This window comes from Polistes fuscatus, unplaced genomic scaffold (assembly GCF_010416935.1).
Source record: "Polistes fuscatus isolate 324 unplaced genomic scaffold, CU_Pfus_HIC Scaffold7, whole genome shotgun sequence".
NCBI lineage: Eukaryota > Metazoa > Arthropoda > Insecta > Hymenoptera > Vespidae > Polistes > Polistes fuscatus.
The window spans coordinates 4369165-4393903 of NW_025113151.1; the positions used below are offsets into that span (position 1 = coordinate 4369165).

Consider the following 24739-nt stretch of genomic DNA (forward strand, 5'->3'; position numbering starts at 1 on the left):
ACATTGTGATTTATTTATGCAATAGACATGAATGCCTACAAGAGAACAGAAGAGCAACATTCAGAAATATTTAGTAAGGGCACGATCGGTAATATTAAGTCGTAGGAAAGAATCAATTGAACACTAGATAGTGAAAGTACAAAAAAGTATAAATTTATTTTTATACTTTTTTATTATTTCTTTTTATATATCTTCATTATAATATTCTTATTGTTTTTTATCTTATTTTTTTATTTTAATATTCTTTATCAATCCCACCCTTACGGCTAATGTTATTAAAATAAAGTTTGTTATTTCGATCATATTAACAGTTTAACACATAAGCTTGATAATTACGTGCAGGAAATAGCACGTGCGCGTCAACATTACGATTGGAAAGTTTTCAAAATCAGGTGTTCCATGTCTGGTACAGTTACTATATACAGTAGGACCTTGTTTAACCTGCGTGATCAGGGGATGTGGATAAATTAAAGTTAAGCTGATAATCAAGACTAGGGTGAAATTTTTAAAAATACGTTTCTTCTATTTATAATAAAATCTTTTTCTTGGCTTCCTTTTTAAAAAAAAATGAATTTATATGTTTTTATATTATTTATGTGTATACAGTTTTATTGCATTATTAATTATGCACTTGATAGTGCTTTTTTACACAAACTTTTCGTTCATACTAAATATTTGTTTGATACATTGTAAAGTAATTCTATTATAATAATTGACATTTTCAATCATAACAGAAAGTAAAGTAATATTCTAGAAAAATTAAGAAGAAACATGAATACATCTCGATTCGACTCGAACGTTTATTAACAAATATAAAAAAAAGGATAAATAACTTGTATACGTATATAAGTATGCACATGTTAAATAATTCGAAAATGAAAATAAAATACATTAAATCGGGATCGTCTTGTACGAATAATAATCAGACTACGTATTATCTAAAATTATTAGCTGTGTATATTTACCATTGATCGATTTAATCGTTGATCGATTATTCGTAGGGATATATATTTACGCGAGATGATAGAGATATCATTATTACTAACTATTATCGATATCGTTATCTGTCATTCATTACGCATGATTCTCCTCTGTAAAATCAACTTCCATATTCAATTATACAAAATTATCAATTATTAATAACAAAAACTTACATGTTAATGACGAATATTTCTTGTGATGAATTCTCGCGACACGTAAAACATAAGTCATGAACATTGAAGACATTTTCACAACGAGTGAAACTGCGAAAGCTCTAAAAACACAAAATGTGTTTACAATTTGATAGAAGGCTTAAAAATAATTAAATAAATTTATAATAAATATATGTATATATACATACATAGTTTAAGAATAATATATAACTATTATTTTTTATATTATTATATATTATTATTATTAAAAATTTATATTTTTTGGATTGCCAACGTACTCGATCCGTTAAGGCATTGTAATTATTTTATTATTTATTATTATTTTATTATTATTATTATTATATTCTTATTATTAGTATTATTATTATTATATTATTATTATTATTATATTATTATATTATTATCTTATAGTATTATTATTATATTATATTTTATTATTATATTATTATATTATTATTATTTATTTATTATTATTTTATTATTATTATTATTATTATTATTTATTATTATATTATTATTATTATTTTATATTATTATTATTATTATTATTATTATTATATTATTATTATATATTATTATTATTATTATTATTATTATTATTATCATTATCAATATACTATAAGTAAATACATATCGGAATTAAGCTAAGTATTACATAATAACAACGTGATTTTCTCGCCTGTAACTCTCTTTTATTTGTTTTAATATTTTTAATGAACGAAAACGAGAAAAATAGAAATTTCTGTTTTAATTTTTATTGTTATAAATAAATGATACTCGTAGATCTTGTTTTTACACTAACTTAACATTAAAACCATACATTTGCTACAATTTAAGAAGATATATAAAAATAAGAACATTAGATTATTTACTGTTAATTATTTAATTAAAAAATACTTATACAATTAATCTTAAAGGAGAAAACTAAAAGTTAGGCAAAATTATGGTTTTTCTCCTTTAATCGAGGGGTAAAAATTTACACCAATATCACAGCACACAACATATATGCGTATTATTTATATGCCCAAAGTTTAGCACATAAGATTATTGTTGATTGAAATTCGATATAATGACTTAGAAGCTTATAGAAACACTGAAGATCATATACATATCGTAACTGTATGAAATTTTAAAGAATTTATTTGTTAATATATATAAATATTTGTGCGTTAATACACATATCATTAAAAATATATATTATATATATATAAATATATATATATATGCATATTAAATGTATTTCTTTTTAAATATTAAGCAGAAAACTATCGAGCCATTGCACAAACTTTGTTAAAGTTTCGATCTTTGTTTTCTCGTATCTTCGATTATTAAATTCATTCTTTTCTTCATATACAGGATAAATCAAAGTTAAACGGACACCTGAATATCACTGTTGGATTTAAAATTACAAAGTATGTCTACGTTAAAATTAAAATTGTTTCAAAAGATGCACATGGTCACCATATCATCATGTTTTTTAATACCATTTTTTTTTAGATGGTTTTTAGGTCACTAACGTTTTTTGAAAGAAAATTACGTTTTTATCACTATACCTTATATTGTAGTTAATACTTACAATTAGACGAGTTCAATAGTATATCACAATATGTCCTCCAAATGACTTTTAACCTAGAAATATGGAATAAATAACATTTAGCATGTAAGGTTTATTTGCTTTATTTTTATTATGCTTCAAAAAATCAAGGGATATAAGATTTGATAAGCGAGCTGGCTATTATATGGGTCAGTTACATTTACTTCTTGATTTTTCTCTGTAGGTATACCTGTAAAACAACGTTCATCGGGAAAAACTAACAACTGTGGAGGACATAAAAAAGAGAATCATAAAGGCTTGTGTACCGATTCTCTATGAAATGATTCATAAAGCATTAGATTCTTATTCTTTGAAATTAAATAAATGTATCGTAGTTCAAGGAAATAATTTTGAACAAAAATGAACTTTTGAAAAAAAAAACAAAGCAAATAAACATTTTAACTTAAACAATTTTATTCTAATCTAGACATATTTTATAACTTTAAATCAAGCAGAAATATTCAGGTTTTCGGTTAATTCTGAATCACCCTGTAAAAAAGTTATAATGTCAGATGTGCCAGTAATTATGAAAGTCAAAACTTAAACATATCTGATTGTGAGTACAAAAATTTAAAAGATTAATTTTATGGTTCATTTAGGATTTAAATTATTTGTATTATAAAATAATTAATATTAAAGCGTTTTGTTTAGGCAATTCAATCTTTTTGAATACTTCTAATTGAGAAAAAAATTTGTTTGTGTATATTACTATAATTAATAATTTGAAGTTGATATGCCAAGTATGATTCTCTAAGGCCCTACATTCAACATTGAGAATCCATATAAGGCATATCCAAAAATTAACATAGACACATGCAATTAATGCAATTTACGTTAGACGAGAAAAATTATTTCAGCGGAGATCGTCTTTAACGTAAATTTGTCATTTTGATTATAACCTATGAGAAATTAGATCAAATGTATTGTTTTTCTTTTATTGTTAGATAGGCAATACGCATTTTTTATTTAACATAAGTTCTGTGTTTGAGAAAGTTACGTGTAACGGTTAGATAAAAAATGAGTAGCAGCTAAATTAATATAAAAGGCAGAAGAAGAAGAAATTAGTGATATTAGTACAGTAGCACTTGTTAAAAATGGTCAGAAGTCTTGCCTGTTAATTCAAACTTTCAAATCTACTTTTCCTCTAGCCCTTTAATTGGATTAAAACATTCTCTAAAACGCGATTATAATAAATGCATTAAAAATGAATAGATAAAATATATTCATTTAACAATTCGGCCAAGACGTCCAGGACATCTGACCCGAAAGTTACTGCGAGAGATATATTTATTCGTAGACTTTATTATTCCTGTAGAGAAAGTAAACAGAGATTAATGAAAAAGAAAGAAAAATAAATAACAAAAAACGCAAAAAAAAAGATAAAGTAAAGAATAAAAGGGAAGGACCCTCGTGTGCGTTTTAATCGACGTATTAATAGGGGAATATCCAAAAGAACCATGTCAAGACATATCTTTTGAACGTGCTGCCGTCATTCTCGTCGGGCGCGTCAATTAATATATTATATTCAACTAATTATTTTAAACGGTATTTTTGTACAGTATCTTACAGCAAGTCGGACGACGTGCGGCAAAGTGCGGCCGACGCACTCGACGAGATCGTCCGCGTAACGTCCTTTAAAGTAAAACTATTATCTCAATCTTAAAAGGACGCGCGCGCCTATTATTTGAAAGAAAAAGAAAAAGAATTTTAAAGAAAAAATAAACGAGACAAAAAAAAAGGAAATTGAAAATGGAAAGGTGTCTAAAAGAACTGTATCGTAGAAATAATTACGACAAAGAGGATATATCGTCGAAGTTTAACAGAAAAATTTCTTAGATAGAATCTTATCCAGCCGCAACAAAGGAAAATCAATCCTCCTTCTCCTTGCAATCCACGAATTTACCAGTTAATCAAATCTTTCGTATATTGAAGAAAGATTAACAAAGCTGATCTTGCAATTGAGAAAAAACTGTCCAAGTAATATTAGATTTTAAATTCTATATGATTATTATTCTTCGTGTTTTCTTACGCTTTCTTCATGTGTGAAACAAAAATAATCAAGACAAAGAAAGGAAAAAAAAGAGAGAGAGAGAGAGAGAGAGAATGAAAGTCTCCTGCATGTACATTTTTTATATTGAGCATTACATAAACTTCTGTATATTGTATGCACTGAAAGACACGTAAGCAATTACACAAGACATATGCTTTACAACACGACAATTGATATTATCTCTTGTACCTACATTTTGTATGTGTCTTCTCTTTTATTAAAATGTATATCTATATAATATAAGACATATAATATATGTATATTATATGTGAAAATTAGTGATTGTAAATTATTTCTAATATAAGCATAAATAGAATATTTATTAAGATTATAGTTCACACGAGTATATAAATCCACGCGAGTGTATGTGAATGTATAATGAAACGTACACGCCCACGTATACATGTATTTTAATCGATACACTAATGACTTCTTTATTCCTAAGTACACATAAAAAAACATACTTATGGAATATCACGAATACCCACAAACACACCTTCATGCCTAAAGAAACTATATTGATGTTATATCGTATATATATCTATATATACGTATATTATGAGTATTATACAAAACACATACTCGATATATACGAAATTTCGTCTTTATGTCTATACATAAAAAAAAAGGTTATACATACATATATATAGTCATTATTAAGGTTAATCAGCTACGTGATAACCTGTTTACAAAAGATTTATTCCCTTCGAAAATATTCCATAAAAACCTACTTTTAATTCTAATCTACTTGTCATTCTTTATTATGTCGTTAACGATTAACTGTGTATATGTGAGAACTTTCAAATAAAACAAAAAGTATATAAGCAGAATCCGAAATGAAAGATGTGGACGAATAATCCTCTCCAATGTTTTGAATTATAATTATTATTAATGTTTTTTAAATAATTATAACCATTAATAAAAATCTAGACCTTAATTGCGAACGACTAGAAAAATCAAATAAGTATACTCAATAATATTTGATTTAACTTTTTCGCTATAAAATTTCATTGAGAAGGGGGAAAATTTGTTAGTCTTTCGCAGTCAGTATTTTTTCATTTAATTTTTTTTATTCAATACCGAACGTAATGCAAATAACTTAATACATAATAGTTATTTCTTAATATTCAAAGTAAATGATGGATTTTTAGCGAAATTTGTACAATTTTCTAATTAAAATTTAATAATTACTAAACAATTGATATTTTAGAAAATGTAATAATAGCTATTTATGCTACAAATGGCAGATTAAGGTATGGGTTCAATTTCCAAAATGAACGGATATGGTGTTATGTGTCACAAGAAAACAAGTAGAGATTTGCGCCCGAGTGAAACTAGGTCGGAACAAGACACGATAAAATAGATGTAACTCGTTCTTACAATTAGATTGACATAGGAATATAGAAAAATGCTTATTTTCTACTTTATTAAGTTCCTTAAAATAAAAGCTTACTTTTTAAATTTTATTACTTAACTGTCTTTTCGTTGAAAGAAGGGCCGCAAATTAAATTAAATTTTACAAATTAAAGAGGTTACTTTGGTAATAAATAATAAAAGATCAAATTTTTTTTACCCTTACAAGAAGACTTACAAAAAAAATTTTGTTTTTCCTTGCTAGCATGTTCAAATTTTTTTATATTCATCTAGTTATCAAGTGGAGTTTTAGTTGGGGGTTAGAGTTCGATTCTTCATAGGAAGATTTTTTTTTTAAGTTTTTTTCTATTCATTAGTTTTAGAAATTTTCTTTACATTTATTAAGTTTTAATTATAATATACAGAAAACAGAATGGCGTAACTATTATAAAAACATTAGAAACAATTTATTGTTTAACATCTTACGTAAATAATAAAAGACAAATTTTTACTTGAATTACAGGTAAAATTTTATTTTTTAATAGGTAAATAATTATTGGGTTGGCAACTCAGTGATTGCGGATTTTGTCGATAGACAAATATCATTTAATTCTGTTATTTTATAGCAAAGATCAGAAATTTTATGAACGTGGAATTATGACACTGCCTGAACGATGGCAAAAGGCCATTGACAGAAACGGACAGTACCTAATAGAATAAAATTATATTTTTCAGCAAAAATTTTGAATTTTCCTTCTCATTTAAAATCCGCAATCACTTAGTTGCTAACTCAATGTATATACAACTTTAATAGTGTGGAGACGAAACATAAAACTTTCCTTTTGTCGGGCCGCAGCCGATAAAAATAATGTCACGTGCGGTGCGGCGATTCGTTTTGTTTAATATAAATATGAATGTGCGTGTGCGTGTGTGTGAGATTGGCGCGTAGAATAACGCAGCAAAGCCGTACGACAAAGTTAAAGAAAAAATATGGAGTGTATAGTTCAGTCAACGCGGGCCGTTTCCTTCATATCTCAGGAAAGAAGGTGAAACTTAATATAAGGGTAAATAGACGACGCTGAATCGAATGGTGCTAATTTTTTTGAGGTGGAAAGTGCCGTTTTTGAGAAAAAGGGTAAAAAAGGGTCAAAAATAACTTATCTTAGATCTGGCATTTAATCGAAAAAAGTTTCAAACAAGTTGTAGAGAATTGAAAAATACTAAAAAAATGTTCTATGAGTTATCTTCGTATTTTCAAAAATAAGCGAATAAATTGGATTGAAGATGGGAAAAAATTGTGAGTGGGAGAAAGCAAGCTTATCCCTCCGTCGCGTTTTACACGCGAGCGAGCTAGTATGCGTGCGACCGTCCGTGTGCACTAATACACAAACGAAGGATCTTCGGCAATCTTCGGGACTCTCGGTCTTGAATGAAAGTGCGAGTGAGAGAACAAACCAATATTTCTCTCTTTTTATTTATCATGCGATAACGAGTATTATTGTCCTTGGCCATCGATTGTTGAGCGTTCTGATATTTCTCTTTTTATTTTTTTCTTTCGGTAGCAAGAATTTTACGTCTTGGCCATCGAGCGTCGAGCGTTTGTATACGAGTGCGAGTGAGAAAGAAAACCGATATTTCTCTCTTTCTATTTTTCTTTCGGTAGCGAGAATTTTTCGTTTTGGCCATCGTGCGTCGAGCGTTCTATATATCTATATATATCGGCGTATAAGCGCGGCATTTTAAATCGAATCTTGATGCTTATGGCACGCCGTTTCTTTATTTATTGTCAAAAATAATGAACCTTGAGTAAAAAAAAATAATTCATTTTAACAGAAACTATTATTATTTAGTTGAGAGTAAAAATAATGAATTAATTTGTGTCTCGCCATAAAATTAATTAGAATAATTAATTGATTAAATTCTTTGCCTCAAAAAATTTATTTGTATTAAATTGAATACGTATTCTCTTTAAGACGAAATTTAAAATTTAAATATTTTTTCTATTAAATTATGTATTTTATAAATTTTAAATTACTGACTTTTTGTCTCGTAAAAATTTATAGTTTATCAAACTAAATACATATTTGAAAAAGAAGAGATAATTTTATCACATAAAATTAATTCAAGTATATTGAAAGGATATTCTAAAAACGTGGAATTTATTTTTTGTCTATACTAATTTTAATTCATTTTTATTATGTTATAAGAAATAGTAATGCATTCTGATTCATCTTCGAAGTCTTAAGAATTGTACGAAATAAATTGAGATTATCAAGTGGTGCGTTAGCGTAAGTAGTAACGTCTTCGCTTCTCGCGCTGGGTATTTAACGTTCGATTCTTTGTAGGGGAATTATTTTTTTTATAATTTTTCTATCCTTACAAGGAGACGGTCAGTGAGTCCCACCTCAGATTTTTTCAAATTTTGCACTAACGATATAAAATTTATTAAGAAATCAACATATTACGCGAGTAATAAAGTTACTAATTATAAATTAAATAATATCCAATAATAACAAAAATTAATTTTTAACGTGCCGAAACGAGACTTTTTCAGGATGATATTTACAGGATGAATTTGTAATTTAAGTAATAAACTTCGTTTATTTGCGCAGGATGTAAAAAATTTATTGCTTTGAATTTTTTGTAATAATTTAATTTTTTCTATATATAATTAGAAATTAGGAAATGTAAAATAATTTATAACCTGAGGATAGAAAAACTTATAAAAAAATATTCCCCTACAAAGAATCGAACGTTAAATACCCAGCGCGAGAAGCGAAGACGTTACTACTTACGCCAACGCACCACTGATAATGCTCAATTTTTTCGTACAATTCTTAAGACTTCGAAGATGAATCAGAATGCATTACTATTTTCTTATAACATAATAAAATGAATTAAAATTTTGTGGTTATAAAATTCTTCTTTTTCAAATATGTATTTAGTTGATACACTATAAATTTTTACGAGACAAAAAGTCAGTATTTAAAATTTTATAAAATACATAATTTAATAGGAAAAATATTTAAATTTTAAATTTCGTCTTAAAGAGAATACGTATTCAATTTGATATACAAATAATTTTTTGAGTCAAAAATTAATATCAATTAATTATTCTAATTAATTTTATGGCGAGACACAAAAATTCATTCTTTTTACTCTCAACTAAATAATATAGTTTCTGTTAAAATGAATTATTTTTTTTTACTCAGGTTCATTATTTTTGACAATAATAAAGAAACGGCGTGCCATAAGCATCAAGATTCGATTTAAAAATGCCGCGCTTATACGCCATATATATAGATATACAAAACGCTCGACGCACGATGGCCAAGACGTAAAATTCTTGCTACCGAAAGAAAAATATAAAAAGAGAAATATCAGAACGCTCAACAATCGATGGCCAAGGACAATAATACTCGTTATCGCATATAAATAAAAAGAGAGAAATATTGGTTTGTTCTCTCACTCGCACTTTCATTCAAGACCGAGAGTCCCGAAGATTGCCGAAGATCCTTCGTTTGTGTATTAGTGCACACGGACGGTCGCACGCATACTAGCTCGCTCGCGTGTAAAACGCGACGGAGGGATAAGCTGCTTTCTCCACTCTTACAATTTTTTTCATCTTCAATCCAATTTTATTCGCTTATTTTTGAAATACGAAGATAACTCATAGAACATTTTTTTAGTATTTTTCAATTCTCTACACTTTTGTTTGAAACTTTTTTCGATTAAATGCCTAGATTCTAAGATAAAGTTTTTTGACCCTTTTTTACCCTTTTTCTCAAAAACGGCACTTTCCCCTCAAAAAAATTAGCACCATTCGATTCAGCGTCGTCTATTTACCCTTATATCAAGTTTCCACCTTCTTTCCTGAGATATGAAGGAAACAGCCCGCGTTGACTGGACTATGTAGAGGTAAGGAGAATCATCTGCGTATATGTTACCGTCCAAGCCGTAAATCCTTCCTTACTAACTGTACCTAGTCACAGCCAGAAATGCAAAGCGCGTTTATATGCTAGTCAAAAAGGGCTAAACTACCTTAATTTTAGGCTAGAGTTCAAAAATTTGATGTAAGGATAAGTCAACGACGCTGAATCGAATGTTACAATTTTTTTTGCAATTTGATGTGTGAGTTTTGAGAAAAAGAGTAAAAAATGGTAAAAAATAGCCTTATCTTAGGATGTAGGAATTTAATCGAAAAAAGCTTCAAACAAAAGTTGTAGAGAATTAAAAAATACATTAAAAATGTTGTAAAAGTTATCTTCGAATCTGCAAAAATAAGCGAGAAAAAGTGGTAAGAGTAATTGTAAGAGTGGGGAAGCAAGTCCCGCCTCTCAGTCGGCTTTTACACGCGAGTGGGCTAGTGTGCGTGCGAGCGTCCGTGTGTATTAATAAATAAACGAAGGATCTTCGGCAATCTTCGGGACTCTCGGTCTTGAATGCAAGTGCGAGTGAGAGAAGAAACCGATATTTTTCCCCTTCTATTTGTTTAGGCGATAGCGAGTATTTCTTTTCCTGGCCATCGATAGTTGAGCGTTCTGTACATATAAGATTTTTTCTTTCGGTAGCAAGCATTTTTCGTTTTGGCCGTCGAGTGTCGAGCGTTCTGTATATCTATATATATCGGCGTATAAGCGCGGCGTTTTTTAATCGAATCTTGATGCTTATGGCATGCTGTTTCTTTATTTATTGTCAAAAATAATGAAACTTGAATAAAATAAAAAACAATAATTCTTTTTAATTTTCTTAATAATATTTATATTAAAATTTTTTCTTTCTTTTTAATTTTTTTTTCCTAATAAATTTTTCTTAATAAAATTTATATTAAATTTTTCTTTCTTTTTAATTTTTTCTTAATAAATTTTTCTTAATAAAATTTATATCGTAAGCAAAAAATAAATTCGTACTACTTATAATACAAATGCATTTTTTTTTAATTATATTTTCTATAAAATTATTATAAAATACTATTGAAAAAATAAAAAAAAAATTTATTAACCTATTCTTTTGACTGTAGTAGTGTAGTGGCTACAGTAGCTACAGTGTGTGTATGTTTTTCACGTCGCCGATACCTATATTTTATCTTGACAGCGCTAACAAGTATGTTTACCTTTCTTTCTTTCTTTTTCTCTTCGTTCTTTTTCTTTGCTTTCTTATTGCTTTTTTGCGTTATTGTGAAGTAAGCTTAATAAATTTCTTTTCTATTTTTTCAATAGTATTTTATAATAATTTTATAGAAAATATAATTTAAAAAAAATTGCATTTTTATTATAGGAAGTGCGAATTTATTTTTGGCTAAAGAAATAAATTTTATTAAGAAAAACTTATTAAGAAAAAAAAATTTTTATTTAGCTTTGAACTTCTTCAGACAAGATGGTGTAATCTCTTAGTGCCTGTTTTTCATCTTTCTCGCATATGTTGTAAGTTTCCTTCGTTCTATCTTTATACAGCTCCATGAAATGTTTTTCTCATTCATCCATTGCTCTGTATAGGTCGTTTTCCATGTCAACCGAGAATTTCTTCCAATAATCTCGTTTGATTTGTCTAATTGCCTCGTTTACCTTGTTTCTAGTTCATCGGTAATCCATAATTAATCCATAATGAACCAGGGAGTGCTACTCCGTCTTCCGCTGAAACTGCATTTTATTTTGCCAAGGGCTTCCTCTGCTGCTTCTATGATGTTTGTTTTGATCTTTTCCCATGATGTCTCTACGTCGTCATATCGAATCATTTTATGAAAAATTTTTGATAACAATTGATGATGGACTATTGATTGTATCTTGATACAATATTCACGAGAGATAAATATTCATTTATTTTTTTTCATATACCTGTTAAAAAATAAAATGTTAACTGTAATTTAAGGATTAAATTTTTCTTTATTATTTGCGCAAGATGTTAAAAAATTTATTATTTCTCATTTTTTTCTAATAAATAAATAATGATTTTTTTCTAATAAATAACATGCATACAACAAAAATCAAAACTTAAAAAGCTTTTTTCTCAAAATTGGCTGAGCGTTAGGACAAAATATTTTACCACGATAACATCCTAAAAGTATACTACTAATATACCAAAGCTCGTTAAAATCCGTTGGTATCCCAGTGTAAGGTCTCCTTGTCAGATTTTTTTCAAATTTTGCACAAATATAATAGTCCATAAGAATATACATTGTACTTTTTAAAAAATCCAAATTTCCAACCGTCTGTGAAAAAACGTGAGTAGAAATTTCGCAAAAATTCTTATATTCACTTATTTTTTTTCTTCAATAACGTAGATGAATCGCTACGAGTTGTCCATAACAAGCAAATGAACTCTTAATTCTAAGACAAGAAAATTGATACCCTTGTATACGCGGAATCGCTTATGGTCTCTTGGGAAAGGGAAACAAGGTTTCTTATAAAAAAAAGGCATTATAGGAGGGTAAAAGTCGTGCTATTAGTCCCCCTGGACCCATGGCCCCCTTGGCCATGAGCGTCCCTTTTCGTAGCATCAATATAAATATTGGACTGTGATGTCTCTCGAAAAAGAATCATAGTAGTCGCGTTATAACGTGATGGAAAAGGAGAGGGAAATACATCCGTTGCACCTCGCTTCTCATAATGTTGCCAGTTTTAGGAGCTTTACAATAATTTGGTAAGATTAAAAATTTCAGGTTGTTGTACCACTAAGAAAAGAATATTTTCCTTGGTTTTATGATTCATTCTTGAAATAGAGTGTTTGCAGTTATGGTTTAGGCGATCTTTTTCTTTTCCGGGTTGCTACTGCAATAATAACTTTGTAAATAAACCGGGATCTAAGGTATTTTTCTGTATACTGTTTTGTCAATGAAAAAAAAACTTATTTCTAAGTCTGTAGCTCCTAACCCTCCTTGAGCAACTAACCTTGATATCCTAATCCTATGAAATCCATAGTGACAATATAAACGCAAGAATCAAGTAATTTAAAACGAAGATAGGAAAGAAACTTAAATATAGATCTAAGAATTGTAAGACCATAACAAATAGAATGGAGAAAGCTAACGTAGAATAGGAAGAAATAACGAGATAGAAATAAATTTATAATATTCATTTTTTTAACTCTCTCTTTTACGGGTTCAAAACACTTTTCTATTAAAACTTTTTCAGACTTATTCAATACTACTAGAGAGGTCACGTTTTATGTATGTATATATGTATTTTAATGTTCCCATTAGGTTACATGACTTTCGCTTATATAGTTCACACATCTTTTCTTTTTACAAAAACTTTTTACAAAAATTTTTAAAATTAACTCCATACTTCCTACCACGTCACTTTATCTCTTGACAAACATTCTTTAAAAACATTTTTTAATTCTATTTCCACACATTATTCTCCTTTCTTCTTTACCTATACTCTCGCACATATGATTGCTTCCTTCTATCCCTTAGTTCCTTCTATTTCTTTCTACTCCCTATACAGTAACCTTGATCATTGACGTCTTGATTATTTGATGATCCTTAAGAGCAAACTGCTGCTTGTGCACGAATAAGAACGTCAAACAGTTGAAACTTCAATAAGTGATCTTGTGTATATACAAACCCCCTCTCATTTCAATCGTTCATACCTTCTTCTGCTTATATTCCATCCTCCTATCTTCTCTACCACTATTATCTTCCTCAAATTCCACCCAATTCTTATTCTGTCCTTCTTAACCGTACTTCTGTGGTTTAGCACTTCCCTTTTTGCACACTTTATCTTAATCCTATGATTACTTTCTTCACTAATTATCCTACAAGAACCTCCTTATACACTCCTATTCTAATACTCTCATACCTTTACATTTCCATATCACATTTCCTGTTTTCTCATATCATTACTTTACTCTACTCCTCGTTATATACATCTTCAAAAGTTACAAATCTTCTACTTTTTACTCTTTTTAAATCCTTTCTTCTTACATCAAATCCTTACTTGAATTTCCATTATTCACCTCAGTACGGTTACAATTCTCCCGTCTCCTTTCATCTTTTTATACCTTCTCACTTTCATATCCTCTTACGCATTCTATTTTCATATATTTCCATTTCACTATCATAATTTCTGCCTTTTTACATCGAATTAACTATCCTTATTATCCACATTCTTATGGTTACAATTCTTTCGTCTTTTTCCTAACTGACATACCTCTACATTCTCATAAATATATTCTCATACCTTCTAATAATCACATTTTTACATTTCCATCTCTTAATTCCTACCATCTTACATTCGATCCTTACTTTAATCCTAATTATTCTAAATACTCATCTCTTTGAGGATACAAATCTTGTCTTTTTTTCTCTGTAAATTTGTCTTTCTTCCTTCTTTCACAAACCAAACTCTCTACAACTTTTCTCATCCTCTCTGTCCTCCTTGTCGCCTCCTACATTTTCTCCTTAAATAAGCTCATTTTCCCCTACAAAACTTCCTTTTTTTTCTCCACTACTTTTTTTCTTCTTTCGTTTGTTTCCGACGCTTCTTCAATCTACACTTACCGCTTCTCCATGCTCCATGCTTACCTCATCTTGCTCTTGACCTCACTCATTACTTCACTAATCACTTCCACTATGTCCACCACTTCCTTACTCCGCTAACCTCGTAATACCACCACTTTCTCTCTCTTCAGACATCACCATTCATCGGACTGCCATCCTTCCTTTCCTGCTCCTGCTATCTCTCCACCCTCTTCTCTATTCTTTTCTCCTTATCCCTTGCTTTCTTTGACTTTACCATACTTAGTTGTGTTCCTTTATGCTCAAACAGGTGGCTCTGTCCCAACTCTTTCTCCTAATCACTTTCTTTCTCATCTCTTCTACTTCTCTTCCTTCTGTTCTTATACCTGTGCCGCTTGGTTCTGTTTCTTATTAACGTCTCCCTGTCTGACAACTCTGTGTCGCTTCCTTTACGATCTATCCATTTAACACTTTACCGACCGCTAGCTTATTAATAGCCTTTTTGTTACCGATGCTTATCGAACAAAAATTTATTAATCAGCTTTTTGTCGTCAACCAATAGGTTATTAATCGATTGACATGGCAGTGAACAGTCATTATCATTACATGTACTGTAATTTGTTATTAGAATCTTATTAGAATCTTATTAGTATCTTATTAAAATCTGTTATTAGAATCTATGAGTAGAGTCTCAGGCTGAGCGGCCGGTTGGACGTGGGTTTACTGTTGAAACGCTAGCGGTCGGTAAAGTGTTACTTTTTCTTCCTACAGATGTTTCCTGCCTTCTTCCTTTTTTTAACTTCTCAAAACCTTTTTGTTTCTTTTTCCCTCTTTCCCTCAATGTTTCACACTCCCCCTCACCCTCTCCTCCGCTACCTATTTCACTATTTCATATCTCTTCCACCTTTTCCTAACCTCCTTTGATAATAAACCTGCCTCATACCTTATCCCTGCATCTACTAAATCCACGCATCTTAATCTTATCTCACTGGAAACGAAAGCCCGTGTTACATATAAATATATTTATAATATATTTAATGTATATTATATATTAATATTTATAATATAGTTATGAACATTATTTATATTTAAGTAGAAACTACTTTATTACACCATTTTAATTCTGTGACAATATTAAACGGATCGAGGCCTACGCATTTTTATCATTTCTCGTTTAAAACAAATCATGAAATTAAAGGCAACTACAGCTTCTTCATCATTACTGTTGCCTAAAAAAAAATAAAATTTTATTAAATTACGTATTGTCTATAAAACTGTCAGATAAATAATGAGACAGTAAGTTTGACATTTTATATGCCATAAAGTGTATAAAAGTAGTAAAGTAGTTTAATTATATGTATTCATTATTTACCTGGTGCAGAGCATTTCCGAGTAATATTAACAATTGCAGGAGGAATGGGTTCTTTTGTGCGGTTTATTCGATTCATCATTTGAAATAATTCATTTGGATGAAATTTGGAATCGTAGAACTGTAATTATACATCCATGTAATAAAACATAATACTTATTTTTTCTAAGTAATTATATTACAATATTTACCACTCCATGTATTTTAAATATGCATGCTGAAACAGTTCCTACTTTTGTTACAACTTCTGGCGGATAATTTATCATATCTTCATCGAAAGCTGTTTCACTTAGTTCCAGAAAGGTTTCTAATTTGATTCACAATTATATAAAACAGTCTTTTGATTTAATATAAAAAAAACCAATTATAAAAAAATATACAAAATTTTTCTTACCTAAATCTGCACGTCCTTTATTTAAACATAATTGGAAATCTTTTGTTGATAAACCTATATCCATCGCCATTGCTGCAACTCTATCATCTGGAATAGTTGCTTGCTGAAACAAGTATATTTTAAGTAGATTCTTTTTCAAAACATTATTATTTAATTTTAGATATATAATATATATATATTTACTGTATAAGAACACAACAGGAAAAAAGCAAAGAACACAATACTCTTCATGATAACTAACAATCTTCTAAAGATACGGTTTGGTATAGAATAATATGTAAATAATTTGATTAAAATCTTACTAGTTAATGACGCTTTACTAATGTATTCTAAGTTTATATACTCTCTACAGATACGTAAAAAGTCGAAGGTCGTAAGATAAAACTCTAAAGTGATATTAAAAACGTGACATTATAAGATACTGAAAAGATCAAGAAAGAACGTTGTTTTGAATGATAGGTACATGTGAACGTATAAGTTTGCAGAAATGTTTACAAATAATTCGAAATGAAAATATTTCTTGGGAAAGAGAAAACTTGTAGTTTTTCTAAGTACGTACAACGAATAAATGTGCGAAAATAAAGAGTCATTAAAGTCAATCTGCGTAAAAATAAATATATTTTATAGAAATTATTTTATTATGAACAACACTTGGTCAAAATTTCTACTGTTTTGTTCTGTATGAATAAACCTCAAACTTAAAGATAAAATTTACAAGAAAAATCTTTTTTAACAAAAATAACTAATCGCAAAAAAATAAAATCAGAATAATCAATCTGATTTCGCGCAATTACAAAAATAGAACTTAATACATTCGTAATTTGTAGAATTGCCGCCATTGTTATCTAAAATGCCAAAATTAGGTAAACAAAATTAAAATAATGTTTCTTTCTCTAAATTAAAATACTGAAATCCGCGACTTTTATACAATGATTTCTATAATTTTAAGCTTTTTATTATACAGCAAATACTATAGTTTTGGTCTTTATCATAACTTATATTTTATAGAGTAGCATATATACATTTAAATACAATTAGTATAAAATTATACAATTATTTAATACAATTATTGTAACAATGGTATATATATATATAACATAATATAATATATATAACAGTTATTTGACTAGAACTTGATTATAAATCAAAAATATAAGTGTATTTATTTACGTTTTTCTGAAAACATGAAGTATTCTTATATTTTCACTAGCTGTTAATATAGAAAAATTTATATACATTGCATGCATATTTTCTGAAACTTCAAAAAAAGTTTTACTACCAGTGTTCTTTGATTAAAAAGTAGATAATTATTTCAAAAAGTATTTAAACTTTTTTATTTACTTATATTAATCAAATACAAAATATGAATTTAATTTTGAAAAAATATATTTGTAATTCATAGATAATAATAACTATCGTAATAATTATTTTTTGTAAAAGTTTAGTTTTGTATATAGTTCTTGAATCTGAATTTTATTATACGTTATATGAATAGCATATTGTATTTTCTATAGCCAATATTCTTTTAAGCTAATTTTATTTTCTATTTTAAAAATTCTTAGACATTGTATACTCTCTCCTAAGTAGTTTGTCTTACTACTTACTTGTCTAGTTTGTCTTTCTGTTCCACTCGTATTTTTATATCAAAGTAACGAAAAATAAATATATATTTCGATCCACAAAATTACCCGATAAAGCAATTACTTAATACTATTATTCAAAAAAGCGTAGATACTTACCTTTCTAAGTATTACTATCGTTAAAATATATCCTATAATTAAAACATAAAAGTGCTTTAACGAAAAAGAAATAATTCGTTTGACTGTATTCAATGTACTACTGCACATTATTGATTTAATTTTGCAAGTAAAAAATATTTACATATGCTCAATGCTTTTGACATTGTTAGTTTTACTACACTGTTAATATAGTAAATAAAGGTTATTTGAATTCTGATGAAACGTCACAAAACATAATTTTTTATAAATTTACATACTGCTTCTTATCATTTAAAAATGCATTATGAAATTTACAAAATTCAAAAAGCGAAGATCTAATCAATCGTTTTATAAAAGAACTCATTTATTGTCTTATTTGCTTTTCTTTATTCTCACTGTTTATGAATGTTATGTCCTGTGATGTAATATATGGTTTCAGCAATTTTTGGTTAAACTAAAAAGTATTTACCAGTGAGTATTTTGGAGGAATTATGAGAACGATTGTTAATGATGATACAAGGATGAGTGGTCAACCGGTTAAAAATGAGAGTAATTACAGTAGATGATTTGTCTAAGTTCTAGTTTACATAAGATAGGATATCAAAAAACAAAATAAAGTCGGATATTTTATTGATTGTGCTCTAGACGCTTCAGCAATTTGGATCAGGGTCGATTAAATGATACTAGTAAACAAATTTTAACAGATTCTTTTAGAGTATACTTTTATAGATCCTTAACTTTCAGATTTATTCCACAGTTTCAACAGGCAGACTTAATAATACGGAACACCAGATTATACTGATTATAGGATATAGGTTTATTATTTAAAACAGGACTGCAGGATACAGACTTATTAGCTAAAATAAAAAAACAAGATTCAATAAAATAATTTTTTTTGATTAGATTTTCGCTTCTCAATCCTCATTTCTGATTAATTTCTACCTATCATTCTCCTAGTTACTTTTTTACTTAATAAATTCGTTCTTAAGAAATTAGTTTCTTTTTGAATAGATAAATAATACCTACAAAGCTGATTATTTAAGTATTTAACAAAGGGTATGCTGTATTTTAGGGGGTGTAGTCCGTACGACAAAGAATATTTTTTTTTGTCACGTAGCAATAGTGTCAATAAAATAACGTTTCCTTATATTAATGACAAAACTCCGATGTTAGAGAGCAACGTGACTTAAGAGCCCACAAAATTTAATAAAGAAATGATTTATAGTTGATGTTCTTGACAAATACAATAGTTAATTGTTTTAAAACAAATTAGGAAGACTGACTTTGTGTATATGCAGACAATATAAATGTTGTATCAGATAAAATCGCTGTTTGTTTAGTAAGAGCACAGATTACTTAATTAAAAGTACGAGTCATTTTGACGTCCGGGTATTTATAAAAATAATGCTTTATGTGAAATGGAAAAAGAAGTTGCCACAATAAGAACACTCATTGAAAATAAGAAGTTACTCATTATTAGTCATATTTATGCTGGAAATTTTATTTAAAATACATGAATTTTGTTCTCTTTGTTATAGACGTCGACTTTTTTTCTACTTTTAAGTATATTTCATGTGTATGTTTTTGTGTCTGTGTCTGTGTCATTAAAGGGGTTTACCTGTTTCTAGAATCTTTTTAAATTCTTGATAATTGTAAGGCCTTAAACCAAAACAATAATAATATATTTATTTTATTAAATATATAGTTTACATTGGTGTGTTTACAGAGGTGTTTACGTTACGGATAATCTATTACTACAGGCATTGTATAAAATGTTCGGTCATTCAATATAATGCCAAGAGAGTTTGGATCAATCTATAAAATGTGTTTCAGTTACCTGTGTTTAGAAAACGGGTTGGGAAATTTTTCAATTAGCGTGGTTTGTTTCACTTACAATAGCTTCAGATTCCTCAAATTGCAAATTTCAAAATATTCTTTGACGTCAAAGCGAGAAGGAATCTACAAAAACGTACGCGACAAGTTCCAATATAAAAATCATAGCAGTAGTTGCATTCTAACATTATTTACAGCTAATTGCACTGTAACATTAATATGAAACAACTGTAATTTGAGCAAACAAACTAGTTATGATTTGAAACTATCGCAGTAGTAATTCAAAGAAAGAGATTTTTTTGAATCATCAGCTATTTGTAACAGGCGACCTCAAGCAATTCTTATCGAATAATTTCTTTGTAAGCGAACTATGTCAATAAACCTCGTTGTTATTAAGGTAGTAGTCTGGTAACTTGAGTTCAAAAAATCGAAAATTTTTTTTTTGCTTAATTTGAAAGTGCAATGTCTTGAGAATATACTGTGAAAATTTCAGACAGAAATTCGAAATATTTCGGGAGTTATAACGAGTTTCCTAGAGCGCCTCGGACGCGATTGACGTAAGTATAAGTTTACTTAGGAAAATTTGTTGTTGAACTTTAAACGCGTTTTTCTCAAAACATTGTTTTTCTGGTCGGCCCGGGTCCTAACTTTTTTTCTACTGAACCGATTGCTTTCAAATTTTTACAGGCTGTTCTACACACGTATAGTTCTCGTCGGTACTAAAGAGAATTTTTTCCACCCCTAACTTTTTATTTTACAATCCTTTCTTTGCTAAAATAAAAGGACTTTTTTTTTCAAAGTCTGCCATTTTGTGATTTACGCTTGAAATTTAACTTCGGTAGATCCGACCATTTTTTTTGAGGTTCCAACTTCGAGTGACAATAATAATAGTTATAAACTATTAAATTTTTTCAAATAAATTTTTTTTTATATTTTCAATATGTAAATAAAAACACTCTAAATATTCAAGATAATTCATTTTCATTTTCCTATAAAAAACCACCCTCCAAAAAAGTCATGAAAATAGGCATAAGTTACCAGACTACTACCTTAAAAGGATTAGAAATCATGACATCATCTCATCTAATCCAATCCAGCATTGATTCAACGGGTTTAACGGCATTAGCGATTTATAAGAACCGATGAAAGCAACGGCCGCACAACAAAATTAACCGTTTGACTACCGAATGGTTTTCAAAAAACACGATCGAGAAAAGCTGAGTTACGCTAGACCACTGCCAATTGTCTGTATCGACGAAATGTGCTAGCACTTTTTGACATAAAATCTGAAGAGCACGAAAGCTGCCCGTGGTAGCCAAACAGTTAAATAAAAGTCATAGTTGATCCTATAGATAGAAAATACTTTATTGTGGGACGAGCGCCTCCATACCAAATACTTAAAAAGGAATTAGTGGAAGGATTGAAGGATTAGGCATCGATGGACCCTGGATAGCTCAATAGATAAGAGCAATCGACCGGAAAGCGAAAGATACGTGATTCGAGTCAAGATCCAGTCAGTCTAGCGGCTCGATATTTCACGAATTCTACATTATTTACTCGTCAGGAAATAGCGTAACGTTATAAAAACTCCTAATTAACTATATATGTATACTCAGAAAATTAGCTTGATTGTGTGAAGATAATGAGTTCGTGTTTCGTTCGTATGATATTGTCGCGCACCTGTGCGATTTATTGGTACGTATCGTCTCTCTCTCGTATCGTTAATCCGCTGAACTCGAATTAAATACGTCAGTACCTCTACACTACGTCTCGTTCTCGTATCTCACCTACCTATATATGAGATAAGTCACAGGTTCCAGTATTTTAATTTAGAGAAAGAAGCATTATTTTAATTTTGTTTACCTAATTTTGGCATTTTAGATAACAATGGCGGCAATTCTACAAATTACGAATGTATTAAGTTCTATTTTTGTAATTGCGCGAAATCAGATTGATTATTCTGATTTTATTTTTTTGCGATTAGTTATTTTTGTTAAAAAAGATTTTTCTTGTAAATTTTATCTTTAAGTTTGAGGTTTATTCATACAGAACAAAAAAGTAGAAATTTTGACCAAGTGTTGTTCATAATAAAATAATTTCTATAAAATATATTTATTTTTACGCAGATTGACTTTAATGACTCTTTATTTTCGCACATTTATTCGTTGTACGTACTTAGAAAAACTACAAGTTTTCTCTTTCCCAAGAAATATTTTCATTTCGAATTATTTGTAAACATTTCTGCAAACTTATACGTTCACATGTACCTATCATTCAAAACAACGTTCTTTCTTGATCTTTTCAGTGTCTTATAATGTCACGTTTTTAATATCACTTTAGAGTTTTATCTTACGACATTCGACTTTTTACGTATCTGTAGAGAGTATATAAACTTAGAATACATTAGTAAAGCGTCATTAACTAGTAAGATTTTAATTAAATTTTTATGATGTCATCTTTGAATGATTATCCGATTAAAACCCTTAGAAAAAAACATTCATCTCTAAAAGTTAATATTATACATTGATTAGTAGGTAAATAACTGAAATATCTAATTAAAATATTGCAGTATTTTCATAAGCCTCATTGCTTTGAAAATGGTAAGCGTGCTGTTTAAATATTTATTTGACAATTTAAAAAACTGTATATCACAAGATGAAAATTTATTTTTTCTAAGGAAACAGTAATGACAAAGATTTGATAAAATCGTGCTTCTTAATTTCATTAATTATTTTAAACAGGAGATATTAAGAATGAATACAAATTGATCCGTCTATTGTTTTAACAAAAATTGAATAAAATAATAAAACTTCTTAAAATTATATATTCAAATATAAATTGTATTAATAACTATATAAAATAAATTTTCTTGTTTATCAATATTAATTTAATGATCTAATAAATCAGACGCAATAAGTAATATAATAAGAGGTCTGTTTGATAAGTGCGTGACTTCAACGGAAGGCTACACTTAAAGCGCAAGTGTAATTTAATCTCTTGCGTTTTCCATCTTATTCAGCTACATACACAAAGTTTCATGTAAATCTTCTTAACAGAAATCTTTTGCCAGTGTTCGGAAGCAGATAAGTATGTTCCTTTGCTACTATGGAATCTAGGTCGTAAGAGCCAAAATTGTTGAATTACACTACAAGCTTCTTCCTCATCAATTTTATTCTCTAGATCTTTAAACCTTTCGACTTCGTTTTGGTTTCAAATATGAAGAAATGACTTGGTGGGAAAAGATTTGCATTGAATGAAGAAGTCATCGCGGAAGAAAATGCTTATTTTGATAAGTTGAAAAATCGTCGGATAATATATATCGAACTTAAAACGGACCATCAAAAAAAATCAAATTAAAAAAAAAAATTTTTTTTATTTTTAAGTCATGGATTTAACAAACAGCTCCCCTAGCACTTTAAAAATATTGTAAGAAAAAACATATTTTTAATTTCTATTTTCAATCTCACAATAAGATTACATACTAAGTGAATAAATTTATAAAACTTGCTGTTATATTTAAAAAATACTATTGTTTACATTCATTTTAAATGTTTACAAAATTTTATTGATATATATATGTATAAATTTTATATAATGCAAAATGAAGATATGCGAACTTATATAGATTAAAGGTCAATTAATGTGACAAGATAAAATATTGTTTACACTTCTTGAAACGATAATTCTTATCATTCCTATTTTTACAGAAGTTAAATGACTAATATCAATCAGATGAGATGCTTGTGAATTATTTAACATATGTAATTATATACAAATTTGAAATAATATTGTAATAATACTGTATTTTTAAATTTGAAATAATTCTGTATTTAATGTTGCACATCCTTGGATTCACCACGATAGCTGTCATCAGAAAATAAATACCAAAACGTAGCATTCTATTTAAAGAAAAAAACTTGACCCTTACATCTCGAAAGCAACTAAACTTAGCAAAAACAAACTGACGTCATATTATACTCTCAAATTTTTTATAAAACTTTTGTTGTATAAACATTTCTGTTTCAATCATACTTTCGGTGCTATCCTGGTGGCAAGAGTTAGTGAATCATCCTGTATACCTCATATACCCCGATGTATTGAAAAAAAATTTACTACCTCCTAATCAAACTGGTAAAAATCGAGAAATTCACCGACCAAGTTAAAGAGGTAAAGATTCTAGAAAAAACTGGCTCAAACCTAAAACCTGCTGTTAAAAAAGCTAATCCCTCAAGAAATAATCAGGGAAACGCGAAATACCCACCTGAGAAGTCCAAGCAGGTGGGTACATCGCAATGGAAAAAACCAACCTTCAGATTCAACAGAAAAGGTAACTACCCGCCGAACCAGAGCACGTCCAAAACAGTCAACCGATCAATGATGCACTCATCGTCGAGGAAGTAATTCAGGTAGAAGCAGGTCGTTTAAAACATTTTACTGATAAATGCAAAAATATCACAGCAGATCAATTCATACTACATTGTCTGGAAGGCTATAAAATTCCTTTCAAAGACCCTCCTCTTCAGAGTCAGCCTCTATTAGAGAAAAAATTCTCAATGGTGGACTTGGATAAAATAAATATTGAAATTAGTGAATTACTAAGTAAGGGAGTTATAGAAGAATGCACAGATGAGCCTGATCAGTTCATCTCATCTTTTTTCCTTATTCCAAAACCTGATGGATCAAATAGATTTATTATCAACTTAAAAAATTTAAATAAATTTTTAAAAACTGTACATTTTAAAATGGAGGACATTCGCTCCGCAAGAAACTTAATCTCAAAACACGTATATATGTGCTCCGTCGATATGAAGGATGC

The 24739-nt window shown here is 28.8% G+C and overlaps 1 protein-coding gene and 1 long non-coding RNA gene across 2 annotated transcripts; one reads left to right on the plus strand and one right to left on the minus strand.

The window, feature by feature from the left end:
- Positions 1–13310: 13310 nt before the first annotated feature.
- On the minus strand, positions 13311–16699 carry LOC122523981. Its single transcript, XM_043645992.1, has 5 exons — positions 16556–16699; positions 16373–16475; positions 16170–16285; positions 15982–16099; positions 13311–15838 (listed from the first exon to the last, which is right to left on the minus strand). The coding sequence occupies exons 1-5, from the start codon at positions 16601–16603 to the stop codon at positions 15744–15746; spliced, it is 480 nt and encodes a 159-aa protein (XP_043501927.1). The 5' UTR covers positions 16604–16699; the 3' UTR covers positions 13311–15743.
- A 6120-nt stretch (positions 16700–22819) lies between these two features.
- On the plus strand, positions 22820–23196 carry LOC122524076. The gene is made up of 2 exons (XR_006305453.1): positions 22820–23010; positions 23104–23196. It is a non-coding gene; the product is annotated as an uncharacterized LOC122524076 (long non-coding RNA).
- Positions 23197–24739: the final 1543 nt, after the last annotated feature.

Bases quoted from the DNA above. Each gene is read 5' to 3' on its own strand.
- LOC122523981 (XM_043645992.1), bottom strand. From the start codon at position 16,603: ATGAAGAGTATTGTGTTCTTTGCTTTTTTCCTGTTGTGTTCTTATACA. The intron at 16,100-16,169 runs GTAAATATTGTA...GTATAATTACAG, and splicing joins TATTTAAAATACATGGAGTG to TTCTACGATTCCAAATTTCA. The intron at 15,839-15,981 runs GTAAATAATGAA...ATTTTTTTTTAG, and splicing joins TCGGAAATGCTCTGCACCAG to GCAACAGTAATGATGAAGAA.